Raw genomic sequence first — 13928 nt, 5'->3', positions numbered from 1 at the left:
CCACAGCTCAAGGGGTTACCCTGTATACTCCTAGAGTCTTCAACTTTGGAGACCATTGTGATATGATATGATATAATATGTTTGTATTATACTTTTATATTATTGCTATAATATATATAATTCATATATGTATAATTTATATATAATTACTAGAGGCCCAATGCATGAAATTCGTGCAAGAGTAGGCCTTCCTTCCCCCGGCTGCCAGCACCGGCTTCCCTCTGGCACCCGGGACTCTGGCTTCACCCGGGACTCTGGCTTCCCTCACAGCCTCAGCTTCATCTGGAAGGTCATCCAGTCTAATTAGCATATTGTGCTTTTATTATTATAGATATGAATAATCATATGTAAGTATTACATTATTTATATATAATGGTATAGTATATTTTGTGATATATTAACATATAATATTTTTATTTTAAAGAATGAGGCTTTTCTCCTAAAAAGGCAGTTGCCTGGAGATGAGAGCAGAGTAGGGGTGTAAGTGCAGCTTGGCATTAATGGCGGCATGAGAACCATTGTGCTTGCTCACCCAGTGAGGTGTTGCCCAGGACGAGAGGCGCTTCTGGGTGCTTCACCTTCAGCTCCAGGAGATCCTTGAGGGTCCCAGGGGAGATCCAGGTAACCCTTTCTCCACGAAAGGTCAGGGTTCTTTCTTCTGGGTTCTCTGCCAGTCTCTACGTGCAAATGACAATGTGTGTGCACACCTGTCTTCGTGGGTTAGGCAAGATCCCGGGTGGAGGCATGTTCCTCTAGGAGATTCCAGGAGTCCTGAGGTCCACTCGACCAAAAAGATACTCCCGACACCTGTTGGCTAATGCCTGAATTTCCATCACTAGAGATTTACTCCTTTAGCTTAACACTGTTTTCATGTAGCTCCTCAGAGACAAGTGACAATATGAACTGGCACCTGTCATTGACCCTTCAGTATAGAGTAATTTAACATAATTTAGTATCGTGGCCTTAAAAATCATAACTATACTCATGCTCTTAAGTTAATATATTCAGCCTGGACTTTTCCTCCAAAATCCAGACTCATATACCTAAAGGAGTACTCAATGTCCGCTCTTAGATGTGTAATAGGCATCTCAAATTCAACATGTTCACACCAAGATCCTCATATTCCATTCCCTTCCAAGGCCCAAAAGGAATCCCCCCAAAGAAAAAAACTCTGCTCCCCAGGAGGTCTCCTTCCCCGTAAATGGCTGCTTTCCAGCTGCCCAAAGCCTCGTCTCCTCTGTCCCACACCCACATCACATCCACCGGCAAATCCTGTCTGCTCTTCTTCCAAAGTATCTCCAGACGCCACTTGCTGCTCACCACCTGCACCCTGGCAGCTGGTCCAGCACCCCCATCAGCACCCTGACTGGGCTCCCTGCTTCTCTCCCCTGGCCTCTCCACAGGCTACTCCCATCCCAGCAGCCAGCATGACCTCACATCCCGTGACAACATTGATAGGAGAGACCCCTCCTCTGTCCAGCCTCCCTGATAGCTTCTCATTTCACAGGGAATAAAAGCTGTAAGTCGGGTATGGTCTGTGCCCCCCCCTGCCCCCCACCGCAGCCCTGCCCCCCTCCCCCGCAGCCACGCTGGTCCCTGCTCTGTCCCTTCATCAGGAGGGCACTCTCCTATCTTTCACACCTTTACACTTGCTGTCCCCACTGTTTGGTTTGCTCTTCACCCATATATCTTTGTGGCTGGCTCCTCCCTTCCTTTAGGACTTTCTTCAAATGTTACCTCTCAGAGAAGTCTTCCGTTCACTGAGTATTTAAAATTGCAACCCCTTGCATCCTATTCCTCTTTTCTGTTTTATTTTTCTTTCTTCTCACTTGTATCTCTTATCTTGCTAATTGTCTGTCTCTCCCACCAGATCATAAACTCCTCCAGGTCTTTGTGTACTTCTGTTTCCTACTGCACATTCAGTACCTAGAGCAGTGCCTGGCACGTGGCTGAAGGATAAATAGTTGTTCAACGCATGGATCAATACACCAGAACCCCTTCAGAATTAGGTATTTTGTAGAACTGCACCAGATAGAGAGGCTGCTAGAGCAGTGGTTCTCAACCTTCTGGCCCTTTCAATACAGTTCCTCCTGTTGTGACCCAACCATAAAATTATTTTCGTTGCTACCTCATAACTGTAATGTTGCTACTGTTATGAATTGTAATGTAAATATCTGATATGCAGGGTGGTCTTAGGCGACCCCTGCGAAAGGGTCGTTCGACGGCCAAAGGGGTCGCGACCCACAGGTTGAGAACCACTGTGCTAGAGGATGAGGAAAGGGTGTGGGTAGCTGAAAGTGATTCTTAGGGTTAACGTACTGGAGGGGCCAGAAAGATCAAGTGAGCGGTTGAGCAAAGCTGTATGGCTTGGGACAGTCAACAGGGACACATACGATGATGTCACTTAAAAAATAGCCTCAGCTGAGGCTTTGGGGAGTGTGTCCAGGGCAAGAGCAGGGCTTGGTGAGCTGAGCAGGGACAAGCCTGTTGATCTGATCAAACATTCCCATGATTTGACAAATTTCACAGGAAGAAAAGGGTAGTTTGAGCAACTGAGTTTATAACCAGTGACATTTAAACAAGCACATAGAACACCCGGTTCATCTTACCAAGAGTTCTGGGGGGAATATGAGCTCCTGAGTAGGGTCCAAGGGCTGGAACTCGTCTTTCGCAAATAACTCTGTGGAAATCTTTATAAAGGACAGAAGAAGAGGGCTCGGTCAGCCCAGCTCAACTGGAAACAGCACCCCAGTGATTTACATCAATCAGGCAATATGAACTTAGTAATAACTTTCCTACTCTTCTTACACAGGGAAATGGTTCGAACCAATTTGTGTTAAGTAAGAATTTTATTGTAAGAGAGAGATACTGATTAGCCACTAGTAGGATACTGAAGAAAAGGGTGTTCTATGAGATACCTCAAACAGTACCCTGTGGAACATCAACAGAGTCTATGAAAAATTATCAGAGGTTAAGTAGTTTGGGATTCAAACCACTATCCTCTCACCTGTCAAGTCAGGACTCAAAGTGCTAAAAGCTCCGAGAAGTCCTATAGCTTAAGAAAAAATGACTCTACACCTACATGCCCCTGTGTAAACACACACGCACACCCCACTAATTTTAACAATAATAGTTAAAATTGTTGGAGTGCTTTTTTCCCAAGTGCCTTACATGTTAGTCATTTATTTAATCCTCCCAACAACTGTGCAAAGAAGGTAAATTATCATCTCCATTTTAACGATTAGGAAACAAAACCTCAACGAAAAGTTACCCAAACTGCAATCTTGTCTAAATAAAAAATGTTTTAGCTTTGGAAACACTTATTCCCAGAAAACATTCCTGAGGAGGTGAGGGGAATTGGGGGAGCATTGTGGGTGCAGGGCTAGAGGTCTGAGTAATACGGTAGAGCATGGAGAGAAGTTGGGGGCAGACAGCTCTGGGTTCATTCTCAGCTCTGCCATGATTCCGACCCTCCTTCTGGAAAGGTTCTTCCTTTTAAAGGCTAAATGGAAATAATGCATATTTTGAAGGGTAATTGTGACACTTAGGTAGAATGGCCTGACATTTATCTCACACTGTCCTTTTTATTTTTTTCCTGTCTCTGAGGTCTTCTCAGGATCTAGAAAGAAAGCATGCCATTGTTCCTAGTAAAGGTTCTGAGTAGGACCCAGATTGAAGCATAACAGGCCAGCATCTGAAGGATCAGTTTTTGTGTTAGTTGGGTTTAGAAGTGTAGGCAGTACGTAGGAGCAATGATGTGGTGTAGCTCTAAAACCTAGAAATAAGACTGCATCTGAGAATTAAAGTGTAAAACAAACATAATGAAGAATTAAAAGGTCCCCCTCACAGGTGCTGGGCCAAGACCTAACAGCTACTCAGTGGAAAATATTAACAGCTCCCAAAGAAGAGCAGGTCTGTGCAGACATCTGGTCTACCCTGGTGGAAAAGGGGGTCTTCTATAATGTTACCCTTATGATGATTCAACTGCTCTGCACCCAAGCTCACCAAGCAAGCCTCTCAAATTGTGGCTCCCTGGGTGTGCTTTCTGCAGGGAAGGGACATGGGGCTCAGTGATCATAAGGTCCACTTCATATCTGTGTTTCTCTTTATAACGGAACATCAGGGCCCACCATGTTCTTTTGAGTTGGTTAAAGTATGTCAGGTGGTTTCCAGAGCCCAGGTTGAATTCCCAAGGCCACCAGATCAAGAATCAGACTTTCGAATGTACTGATCCCTACAAGGCACTAATTTTCTGTGAAATGCTCATGGGGTTGGGGGTGGGGTGCAGCCATTTTCCTTTGCAACACCCTTCTGTTTATTGCACGTCTTCTTCAGACCAAAATGCAGGGACAGTGGGAGGCCAAGAATGGGAATAAGGTAGGTCCGCGGGACTCAGTTTCCTCTGAGGCTGACTCTGTTCTCTTGGATTCCCTCATCTACAGGAGCCAACTCTAGCCTGTATTCCGGCTTCTCTAAATAATTCATTTAAGAAGTTGAGTCTTTTTGGAAATCAGTATCTCTGAGAGAGCAAAATCAGGGACTGGGATGTCTCAAGCTGGCCTTCCAGCCCTGAGGCGATGACCTCACCACGACTCCGGATGGGCTCCTTCCCCTTCCCAGAGGCTGCAGTGCCCTCCATACAAAAAAGGGGACACAGCAATAGAGGACCACTGCCAGCCAAAAACCAGGCACAGAGACCCACCTCCCCCCAGTGGGACTCATTATTGAGGTCATTGCTGGGGCGGGTCTGTCTTCTCTGGCCTGAGCGGGCTTTTGTTTAGTTTCAGGCTCCCCGAGAGCCAAGAGGATAGTCAGATCACAGACTTTGAATCACCCCCTAACCTGCCTCCCAAATGACAAGTGCTTTATCTGTGCAGGCACTTGGGACATTTGGAACAAAGCAGAGAATGAGCATCAGAACTAATGAGCACAGTGTCAACACGGGGCCGGCGTGGAGCAGCGCTCTCAGGGAGAAAACAAATCAAACACAGGGACTCACGTCGCTGCTCCTGCAGAGTGAGGAAGAATCCTCTTCTCCCTGAGCCAAGCAGCATCCTCCCGCTCCCTTCTGCTGACAGCCATTCGACTCCTACGAAGGTGAAATGCCTTGAGATGAGAAACTTTCTTTTATAGGTAAATGGGCGTGTGCCTTGAGAGGTTTGGCAATTTAAACGAGACAACATTGTTCGTCACTTTTGGTAATTTCTATTGGAAAAGGCATCATCAGAAGATCTTTCTCCTTTCTACTTTATTTTTAAAGTAAAATGATACATATGGAATATCTAAAACTTATATGTAAGATATACCAAGTATCTAATCTTATACATAAAAGCCTAAGCGACCGTCCAACCGTCTGACCATCCGACCAGTAGCTATGACACACAATGACCACCAGGGGACAGACACTTCAACCAGTAGCTATGGCATGCACTGACCATCAGGGGGCAGACGCTCAATGAAAGAGCTGTTGAGCTGCAGTGACTTGGCAGCTGCGGTTCTCAGGTAATGCACCCGGAACCAGAGAGGAGGGAGCCCCATTCTGGGGTGCATCACCCGAGAACTGCCCTCTCACAATCCGGGACCCCTCAGGGGACGTGAGAGAGCTGGTTTTGGTCCCATCCCCGTAGGCCAGGCTGAGGGACCCCACTGGTGCATGAATCTGTGCACCGGGCCTCTAGTTATAGTATAAAACAATAATATAGACTATAGAGAAGCATAAAAGAAATAAACTATTATTACCCTATTTCACTGGCAATATTTTTACATAATATATAATGGTACTATATTTTAATACAACATACTTTTCATTTTGTCTTTTTGTTAATTTTTTTGCCTATTGTTTTGTTTATTTACTTACCTATTTGTTTACTTACCTAGAGTAATTTTCCATGTCATTAAAATATAATTTTGCTGATTGCATAATAATCAATCTTCTGGATTTATACTTGTAAAATTTGCTATTGACATATACTTAGGTTTTGCCTACATTTTCTAATTATAAATAACATTATAATAAACATTTCTGTCTATTGCTTGTACAATTTTGTGTACATCTCTGAATTTTTTCTTAGATGAAATCCTAGTGCTAGAATTAATTGGTAAGATGTCTTTCAGGGCAATAACTATCCATTCTCTAGCATATATAAGACTCAACAACATTGAATGCTATCATTTATATAAGGACCTTGAAAAAAGAAAAGAAAAACATGAAGAAAGATGGGTAAAGAAAACCGCTTTGGTAACCAGACATTTGGGATCTGCATGGGGCTCATTGGGAATGAATGGACAGTCAATGGATTTTAAAGCAGGTTTCCATTTGCCGGCTCTTTATTTCCCATTTTCCCCTAACTCACCTCTTGTATCCTCTTCCTTAAATAATTTTCCCTAAGTATTTAAGGAAATACTTCCAGATACCCCAGTTCTCTGTTTCTGCTCAACTGTCTCAGGCTGCCAGCTTCCTGATTCCGTTCACAATGCTCCCTCATTTACTCAGTCCTCCGACAGCTCCCTGGAGGGGCCATGGGTCAATGATGACAGAAGAAGCCAGTCTTCCTGGCCTATTAGCTAGGAACCTCAAGTAGCCCCACTAGGGCTCTGTTCCTTTCACCCCCTTTTTTAAAAAAAACTTTTTAATATATTTATTTATTGATTTCAGAGAGGAAGGGAGAAGGAGAGAGAGATGGAAACATCAATGATGAGAGAGAACCATTGATCGGCTTCCTCCTGCTCGCCCCCTACTGGGGATCGAGCCTGCAACCCAGGCATGTGCCCTTGGCCGGAATCGAACCTGAGACCCCTCAGTCCGCAGGCTGATGCTTCATCTGCTGAGCCAAGTTGGCTAGGGCCCTTTCACCCCTTAAAGTTTCTGGGGCCTGCTGGCTGCAAGGTGCGTCTCTGACTACACTTTTGCCTTTACTCCCATAGGGAGAGAGGTTTCCTTTAACCTGCTTTACAGTATTTGTGTTTCACAAATGCTTTTCCATTTTCACTGGCAGTTTTGATGAGTTTACAAGCTATTGATTTTCTTAGCTTGTCATCTTTGGCTCTCCATGTGGCAAAAGTCTAGGACAGGTGTGCAAGGGGAACTGGCCTGGCTCTGGGGACTGGGACATACTGCCAGGCCCACAACTACTGTTTGTGGAGCTGCAGCAGCAAGAGAACAAACAGAGGCCCCCGCACCCTTCTCTGCCCAGCCTGGCTTGGTTCTGCAGCGAGGGGCCTCAAATACCGTGTGAGCACCCAGCCTGACTGTCCACGCTCGGTCTATTCTCTCAAAAAACACCAGTCATTGGCCATCCTTCAGCCTGGGTGCACACACTGGCTGCTCTGATCTGCTCTAGGAAGATGGACTTGGGAAGAGGCTGTGTCAGGCCTGGGAATGGGGTCAAGACCAAACCTGGATCCTGGTCTAGAAAAGAGGTGAAGGTTTCAGGTGAACAAGTCACCTTGGACCCAGGGCTGAAGGAGGACCAGTGAGGGGCCCTTCAAAGTGTGGGGTCCTCCTTGCTTGGGTCGAAGGGTGGTACTGCCCACATCAATCCTGCCCTGAGGAGAGGGCTATCGGATGTGCCTGGCTGGTCTCCCCATCAATCTCTATTCACAGTGGCAGCAGTAACAGTAGTAGTAAGTATTTGTTGAGCTCTTTTAAGTGCCAAACAAGACTTTGCTATACGCTTGGCCATGATCTCTCACCTGAACGTCATAGCAGCCCAGGGAGGTAGCCTCATTTTGTTGAGGAATCTCGCTGTGCTTTTGTACCTGGGGTGAATTTTGGATTCTGCTCTGCATATTTGGCTTCTTTATTTGCTCACACTCTCAGCTGGTCTGGATTCTTGGACTAAAGCTGGCCTCCCTAAAGCCAACTCCATGCCCTTGCTTGTTGTCTCTGGGCTCGCTGCAGCCCTCGACCTGTCCTGCTCTAATGCTTTGCTTAATATCATGGGAGATGCCTGCTTAGATCACCTGGCTTCCCTCTGTGGTGTGACATGGGACATCAAAGGAGGAGTAAGGTTTACCTTGTCCTCAACAAATAGCTAAAACTCCCTTGAGTCAGCTGGAGCTAACTCACTTTTCTCCCTTATAGTCTGTTTAGATGGTTTTAAAAAGCCAATTCCTAAATTCCCAGCCTTGACCAGAGGTCACTGACATTCTTACTCTGTAAGGTGTCCTCATGGTCATCTACTCACCATGCAGAAGGTCTTTCCACTCTCGAGAATTGGCCGGTACCCAGTGCAGCGGCACAGATTGCCTGATAAAATAAGGGGCATGAGTATCAGTAGGCTTTATTTTTACTGGTTTCTTTGGAAAGCTAAAATAGACCCATTCTTCTCTCCGGGGTGAACTGCAGCTACTTTAGAAACAACCAAGGGGGTCCTCAAGTGGGGCTGGGGTGACATAGTGGACAGGGTGGAGCAGCTGGAGGCATACTTCCCACCTGGCTTTGGGGGTGGTGAGTATTCTCCATGTCAAACCTACCTCCCAGGGCTTCCATGAGCTGCTCCTCTGAGGGCTGCGGGTGGTTCCTGAGCAGTGTGTACATGGACATCACCATCCCAGGGGTACAGAATCCACACTGGGTGCCGTGGCTCTTGGCGATCCTCTCCTGCAATGACACATACATGGTCACAGGACCTGCCTTCCTGATGCCACCACCTCTCACCAGGCTCCACATCCTGCATCTCCCTTGAGGGGAAGAGCTCATTCCCTAAGCAGTGCACTCCTCCCCTCCATCAGAGGTGGCCAGTATCCCCTCTCCTCCTCTGCTCCAGGAAGAAGCAACTCAGAAGCCATTTGCTATCCCTACAATCATTTCTCAAGCTCAAATACCCAGATCTTCCTCATTGGGAATTAGCAGCATGCAGCCTTCCTTGCCAGAGTGAGAAGAATTTTCCCAGGCAGCACAGTCAATTCAGCATTAAAAAGATCAGAAAGTGAGAATGTTAACATATGCTCTTACCTGCACAGGGTGAAGCTTGGTTTTGATGCTTCCCACACCTTCCACAGTGGTGACAGCAGCTCCGTAGAGAGAGCAGATGGGCACCAGGCATGCGGTGATGGAGAAGTGTCTTTGAATGAGAAATACAAGGGGAATAACATGGTCCTGCCTCCTGGGGAACCCTAGGACCAATAAGGGCAGCAGGAACCCCTCCCCCACCCCCCAACCAGAGACCTATCATTCAGCCTGGGAGATGGGGGACCGGACGGGGGACAGGTGGAAGAATTAGAGTCCCCTCTGCTGACTCGGTGCTATCTTCAAGAAGTGGGGATCCTCCAGGGAAAGATGGGCATTCTGAACTTCAGAAAACTTTCCGAGCCCAGAACAGACTACCTGGGTCTGGCCTCAATGGGAATGGACTTGTGTCACCAGGGGTAGTATTGGACCTCAATAGGTTATTCCTTAGGACATTGACCCCACAACAGGCAAGAGGTGCACCTGTGCCTTTTACCCATATTCATGAATTTATTTTGCTTGTTAATTTTAACTTCCCTGTATAAGGTCGCTCAACAATGTTGGATGGTTTTGTTCTGAAGGCATTTCTTGGGCCAGTAGATTTGGGAACGGCCAAAGTTCTGGTATCTAGTCCTTAATTTAAGGATGGAATTATGGCCCAGGTCCCTGCTCTGCAGGATTGGTCCAGCCCAACAGTAGGAATGGCATTAGTGTCAGCCAAAATGGGTGGGTTCAAGTCCTATGACTTACTAGTTGCATGACCTTAAACAAGTCACTACATATTGTTGAGCCTTAGTTTCCTCATCTGTAAGATGAGTGGTTGACCTAAATTGGGGTTTCTTAACTTGGGATGCACACATGGGCTGTGGGAAATCCATGATCTCCCTGAAAGTGTGTGCAAAATGTAATTAATGAATGCATTTTCCGAGAAGACAGTTCACAGCTGTTATCAGATTTTTGGAAGGGCCTGAGATCCGGAGACAGTGAAATCACGAGGCTGGGAGGTCCGTGGAGATCTTCCTTAGCTGCGAGATGAGACTAGAAGCCTGGCAAAGAAACAAAACCCTCCCCTAGCTCTGGGTTTCTGGGCAGGATACCTTATCTTCTTGGACACAGGGTCACACTTAGACACCATCACGGTACAGGCGCCGCAGCTCCCTCTGCCGCAGGCGTACTTGGTTCCTGTGAGACCTACTGGAGGGAGGTGGTCAAGGAAAAGATGCCCAGGTGGACCTGTGGCCGCCATGATAGCTGCCTCCCTAGGGTGTTGCTAGCAAGGAAAGACAGGGATGCACGTCTGAGAAGTCACTCGCCTCCAGGTCTCAGTAAGGACCTCTCCGTACCGTGTCAGCTGTGGGACACATTCTATTAACCTCTCCCTGCCTGCTTTCTCATTTGCAAAGAGGGAAAGTGATACCCACGTTATCTTCACCTGCTCACCATAAGCAGCTTGGAGGAGAGTGGATATAAAAGTAAAAGCCCTTTGAAAAAGTCTGTTTCATTAGAAGTACTCTTCTGGGTTCTAATCACGTCATTGGGAGAGAACTTATTGTTAGCAGTTCAGTGTATCGCTAGTTTTGCCCAGTAGTTTGTATTGCATTTGAATGCCAGTGACTGAGCCTTTGGAGAAGACCCCTGCCCTTATTTTCATAAACTACCTCGAGTGTCCTGCTCCTGCTTGGTCCAGGTTCAAGTCCAGGTCTAGACTCAGCCTCTGCTCCCTCTCTTTCGTCAGCCTTCTCCCTAATTGTGGCCCATTTCCACAAAATTTAGGGGATTGGATATACTTAACTACTGGCTAAGAAGAGTTTAGAGTCACTGACTTTTATTTTTTTTTAAAGCCATAGGGCTTATTCATTTAAACAGTCATAACCTTAAATGCTTTTAAGGGAGATTGTGTGAACCAGTGGAGTGGGTCGGGTGTACCTGGAGAGCTCATGTCCCACTTTCCATAGGGGCCTGGGACAGTCCCCACTCACCTCTAAGCCAGACTGTAGCCACACAGGAATGACTAGCTTCCCATTTTTCATGAGAAGCTAAAAATCCTGTTTTTTAAAACCATGGGATTTCCTAATTTTCAAACATTGACAACTAATTAAATCCATGTGAGCTTTTAACCAACACTAGTTTAGGGGCTGATTCCCTTAATTTGCAATTTCTGTCCTTTTTTTTTTTGGCTTCCCTGAGTGACCCATCAGACTTATCTGTTAAAATATGTTTGCCATGATGATGGCCTAAATTTCAGAACATGAAATGGTGAGGGAAAATCGGCTGTAAGGAAACAGATGTAGATCTTTTTCTATGACACATATTCTTCCTGAATCTGGAAAACTTGGTTTCTTTCCAGGGCAGGGTGCCTGAAACACAAGCCTCTATTACATAACTGCCCTCCCAGGACCGGAAGGCCCTTAAGGGAGTAATTAGTGCTGAAGTAAAGAGCTTAGCTTCTATTTCACTGCTGTGAGATCAAGACATGAGAAATTCTGGGGAAACTTCATCCTCTGTAAATAGCCCAGTTAACTTAATATCCTTAAAACCATCGCCAAAGCAAAGAGAGAGCAAGGGCCAAGGGGCTGACTGTTTGGGGAAGGAGAGTTTGATTAGTTTTCATAATCACAGCAGGCCTGACTTTTAAGGCAAACACAGACACGGCCAAGACTTTAGTCAAAAGGGTCCAGTTCTTTCGTAGGAAGGTCAGCAGAGTGACTTCTGGGTCTGCATTTCTCTCTATCACCTGCGGTGAAACCAGAAAAGAGATTATTATGGGGACTGAATCAATGACCTAGTGGTCGGCAAACTCATTAGTCAACAGAGCCAAATATCAACAGTACAACGATTGAAATTTCTTTTGAGAGCCACATTTTTTAAACTTAAACTATATAGGTAGGTACATTGTTATTAACTTAACTAGGGTACTCCTAAGGCTTAGGAAGAGCCACACTCAAGGGGCCAAAGAGCCGCATGTGGCTTGCGAGCCGCAGTTTGCCGACCACAGATAGTGAACGTCTGTCGTGGCTAGCTGGATTCAGGGATTGGGGTAAAATACTAGGCCTGGTTTCATCTGCCCCTGCTTTTTAGTGATCCGACGGCAAACGACCTTCACGTATATTTACAGAGCAGGAGACTCACCGAGCAAGTGTGGCGACTATGCTCTGTGAGGTGATGAGAGCTGGAACCGCTGCTGTGCAAGGGGCCCTGGGGCGGTGTTCTCTCTGTTTGACCCACTATCTGTTTTTGTGGAATTTTCCAACCAAGTCTTTTCTACTCTTGAAATATTTTAACCTGGGAGAGACTTGGATGCTGTGTATGTGCGTGAATGTATGTTTATCTATGCATGCATGTGTGTGTATGTGTGTGTGTGTTTAATGAAGGATCCAGGAGGGAAGAAAGCTGGGTAGGAAGAGTTTCTATCCCGGTACCTCTGAGACACTTCTAGTGGGGAGTCCATGTAGTAACATCAGGGATCTTAAGAGTTGGTGGCAGGAAGGGGAGGCAGAGAGGGCTGCTGTCACCAGGAGAGGCCCTAGTGCATGCCAGTGTGATGAGTGGTGATGGTGGAGTCTTGTGGCCCCAGCTCAGGACCCCGGGTGGCTTTGGTGGGACCCTAGCATCTCTCCCTCCCTTACCTTAAAAAGTGGGGGGTTCATCCCTAAAAGCCATGGAGGAACCTTGCTTGGTGCTTCTCTCTCATTTGCTTATTTGAGGATATTTCCTTTGTCCTGCAAACACCACCAGCCATTCTCTTGCATCAGAGGAAAGACAGATTCACCTAATCATGTTAGGATCTTCCATTCTCCCTGGAAGAAAAACATGACCTAGTGTAGATCTCCAGGAATAAAAATAGTACAGGAAGATGCTTCCAAGTGGAGATATTAAAATTCACCTGCTTTCTTGCCCTAGCTGGTTTGGCTCAGTGGACAGAGCGGTGACCTGAGGACTGAAGGGCCAAGGGCACATGCCTGGGTTGCGGGCCCGATCTCCAGTGGGGAGCATGCAGGAGGTGGCCGATCAATGATTCTCTCTCATCATTGATGTTTCTCTCTCTCCCCCCCTCTCTGAAATATATATAACAAAATTCACCTGCTTTCTGGAGCTCGAGGGGGCTCCTGGTCAACAAAAGAAGAAGCCTTCCTCTGCACTTCCTCCCATCCCAGGTCCTTCAAAAATATCTCCTGAGAATGTGGATGGATTATGTTTTCATTATGTAGCCGACTCCAATCCCCACCACACACATCTGTATTTTCTCCAACTCTCAACTTCCTCCCTGTTCTCATTGCAGCCACTTCGTTTGGGGCTTATGACTCACAGAGGATGTGGAACAGAAAACAGAGGAAGGAGCCTCTGAAGTCTAGGGCAGTGGAACAAGCGAGTAAAGACTCAGCTCATAAGAGATAGTTTTGGAAGAATGTCTGGTGGTTGCTGGCTGGGGCGATTGGACACAGGATGGAGAGTTAGAAGGGAAATGATGAGAACGTAGAAGTTCTATATTCTATCTCCTTTCTTGATCCAAGCCCTGGTGTGGGCAGTGGGTGAACATGGCCAAATCCCAATTAGGTTTATGGGACTAGGGAGCTGAGGGGTCCTAAAGGACAGGTGGTGAGACCCAAGAGAAGCCACCTGCCTTGGGAGGTGGCTTAATGGTCCCATTAAGGATCAGAGAGGGGCTCAGGAGAGGAGGGGGCCTGGCAGAGGGCACTGAGGGTTGACTGTGTGGATGGATGATGAGGACTGGAGGGAGGGATGCCAGGGAGACTGACAAATGGAGACCCTCTCTCCTTGTCATATAGGTTCCTCCTGGAACTTAGCCACAGCCCAGGGAAAGAAGGGACCCAATATGGACTGTAATTACATTTTACCCAGGTCTGTATAATGGAGACTCAACAGAAAAAATAAATTGATAAAGACAAAAATAAAGGAAGCTCTGTTTCTCCTCCTGAGTTTGAGGATCAACATAGCCTACTAGATAAAGTGCTTCCAG

At 46.5% G+C, this 13928-nt stretch overlaps 1 protein-coding gene across 1 annotated transcript in view; it reads right to left on the bottom strand.

The window, feature by feature from the left end:
- Nucleotides 1-13928, bottom strand: part of LOC132238107 (aldehyde oxidase 2) — a 62200-nt gene that overhangs the window by 47806 nt on the left and 466 nt on the right. The window contains exons 2-9 of the mRNA XM_059702695.1: nucleotides 11618-11684; nucleotides 10048-10141; nucleotides 8957-9065; nucleotides 8476-8602; nucleotides 8187-8248; nucleotides 5000-5089; nucleotides 2610-2690; nucleotides 533-677 (exon numbers count right to left, since the gene is read on the bottom strand). Coding sequence (XP_059558678.1) covers nucleotides 533-677; nucleotides 2610-2690; nucleotides 5000-5089; nucleotides 8187-8248; nucleotides 8476-8602; nucleotides 8957-9065; nucleotides 10048-10141; nucleotides 11618-11684 — 775 coding nt within the window. The remainder of the gene's footprint in view (nucleotides 1-532; nucleotides 678-2609; nucleotides 2691-4999; nucleotides 5090-8186; nucleotides 8249-8475; nucleotides 8603-8956; nucleotides 9066-10047; nucleotides 10142-11617; nucleotides 11685-13928) is intronic.

This window comes from Myotis daubentonii, chromosome 7 (assembly GCF_963259705.1).
Source record: "Myotis daubentonii chromosome 7, mMyoDau2.1, whole genome shotgun sequence".
In the NCBI taxonomy this organism is placed as follows: Eukaryota; Metazoa; Chordata; class Mammalia; order Chiroptera; family Vespertilionidae; genus Myotis; species Myotis daubentonii.
Note: the sequence above shows the minus strand (reverse complement) of the source record. Positions and strands in the feature narration are given on the sequence as shown.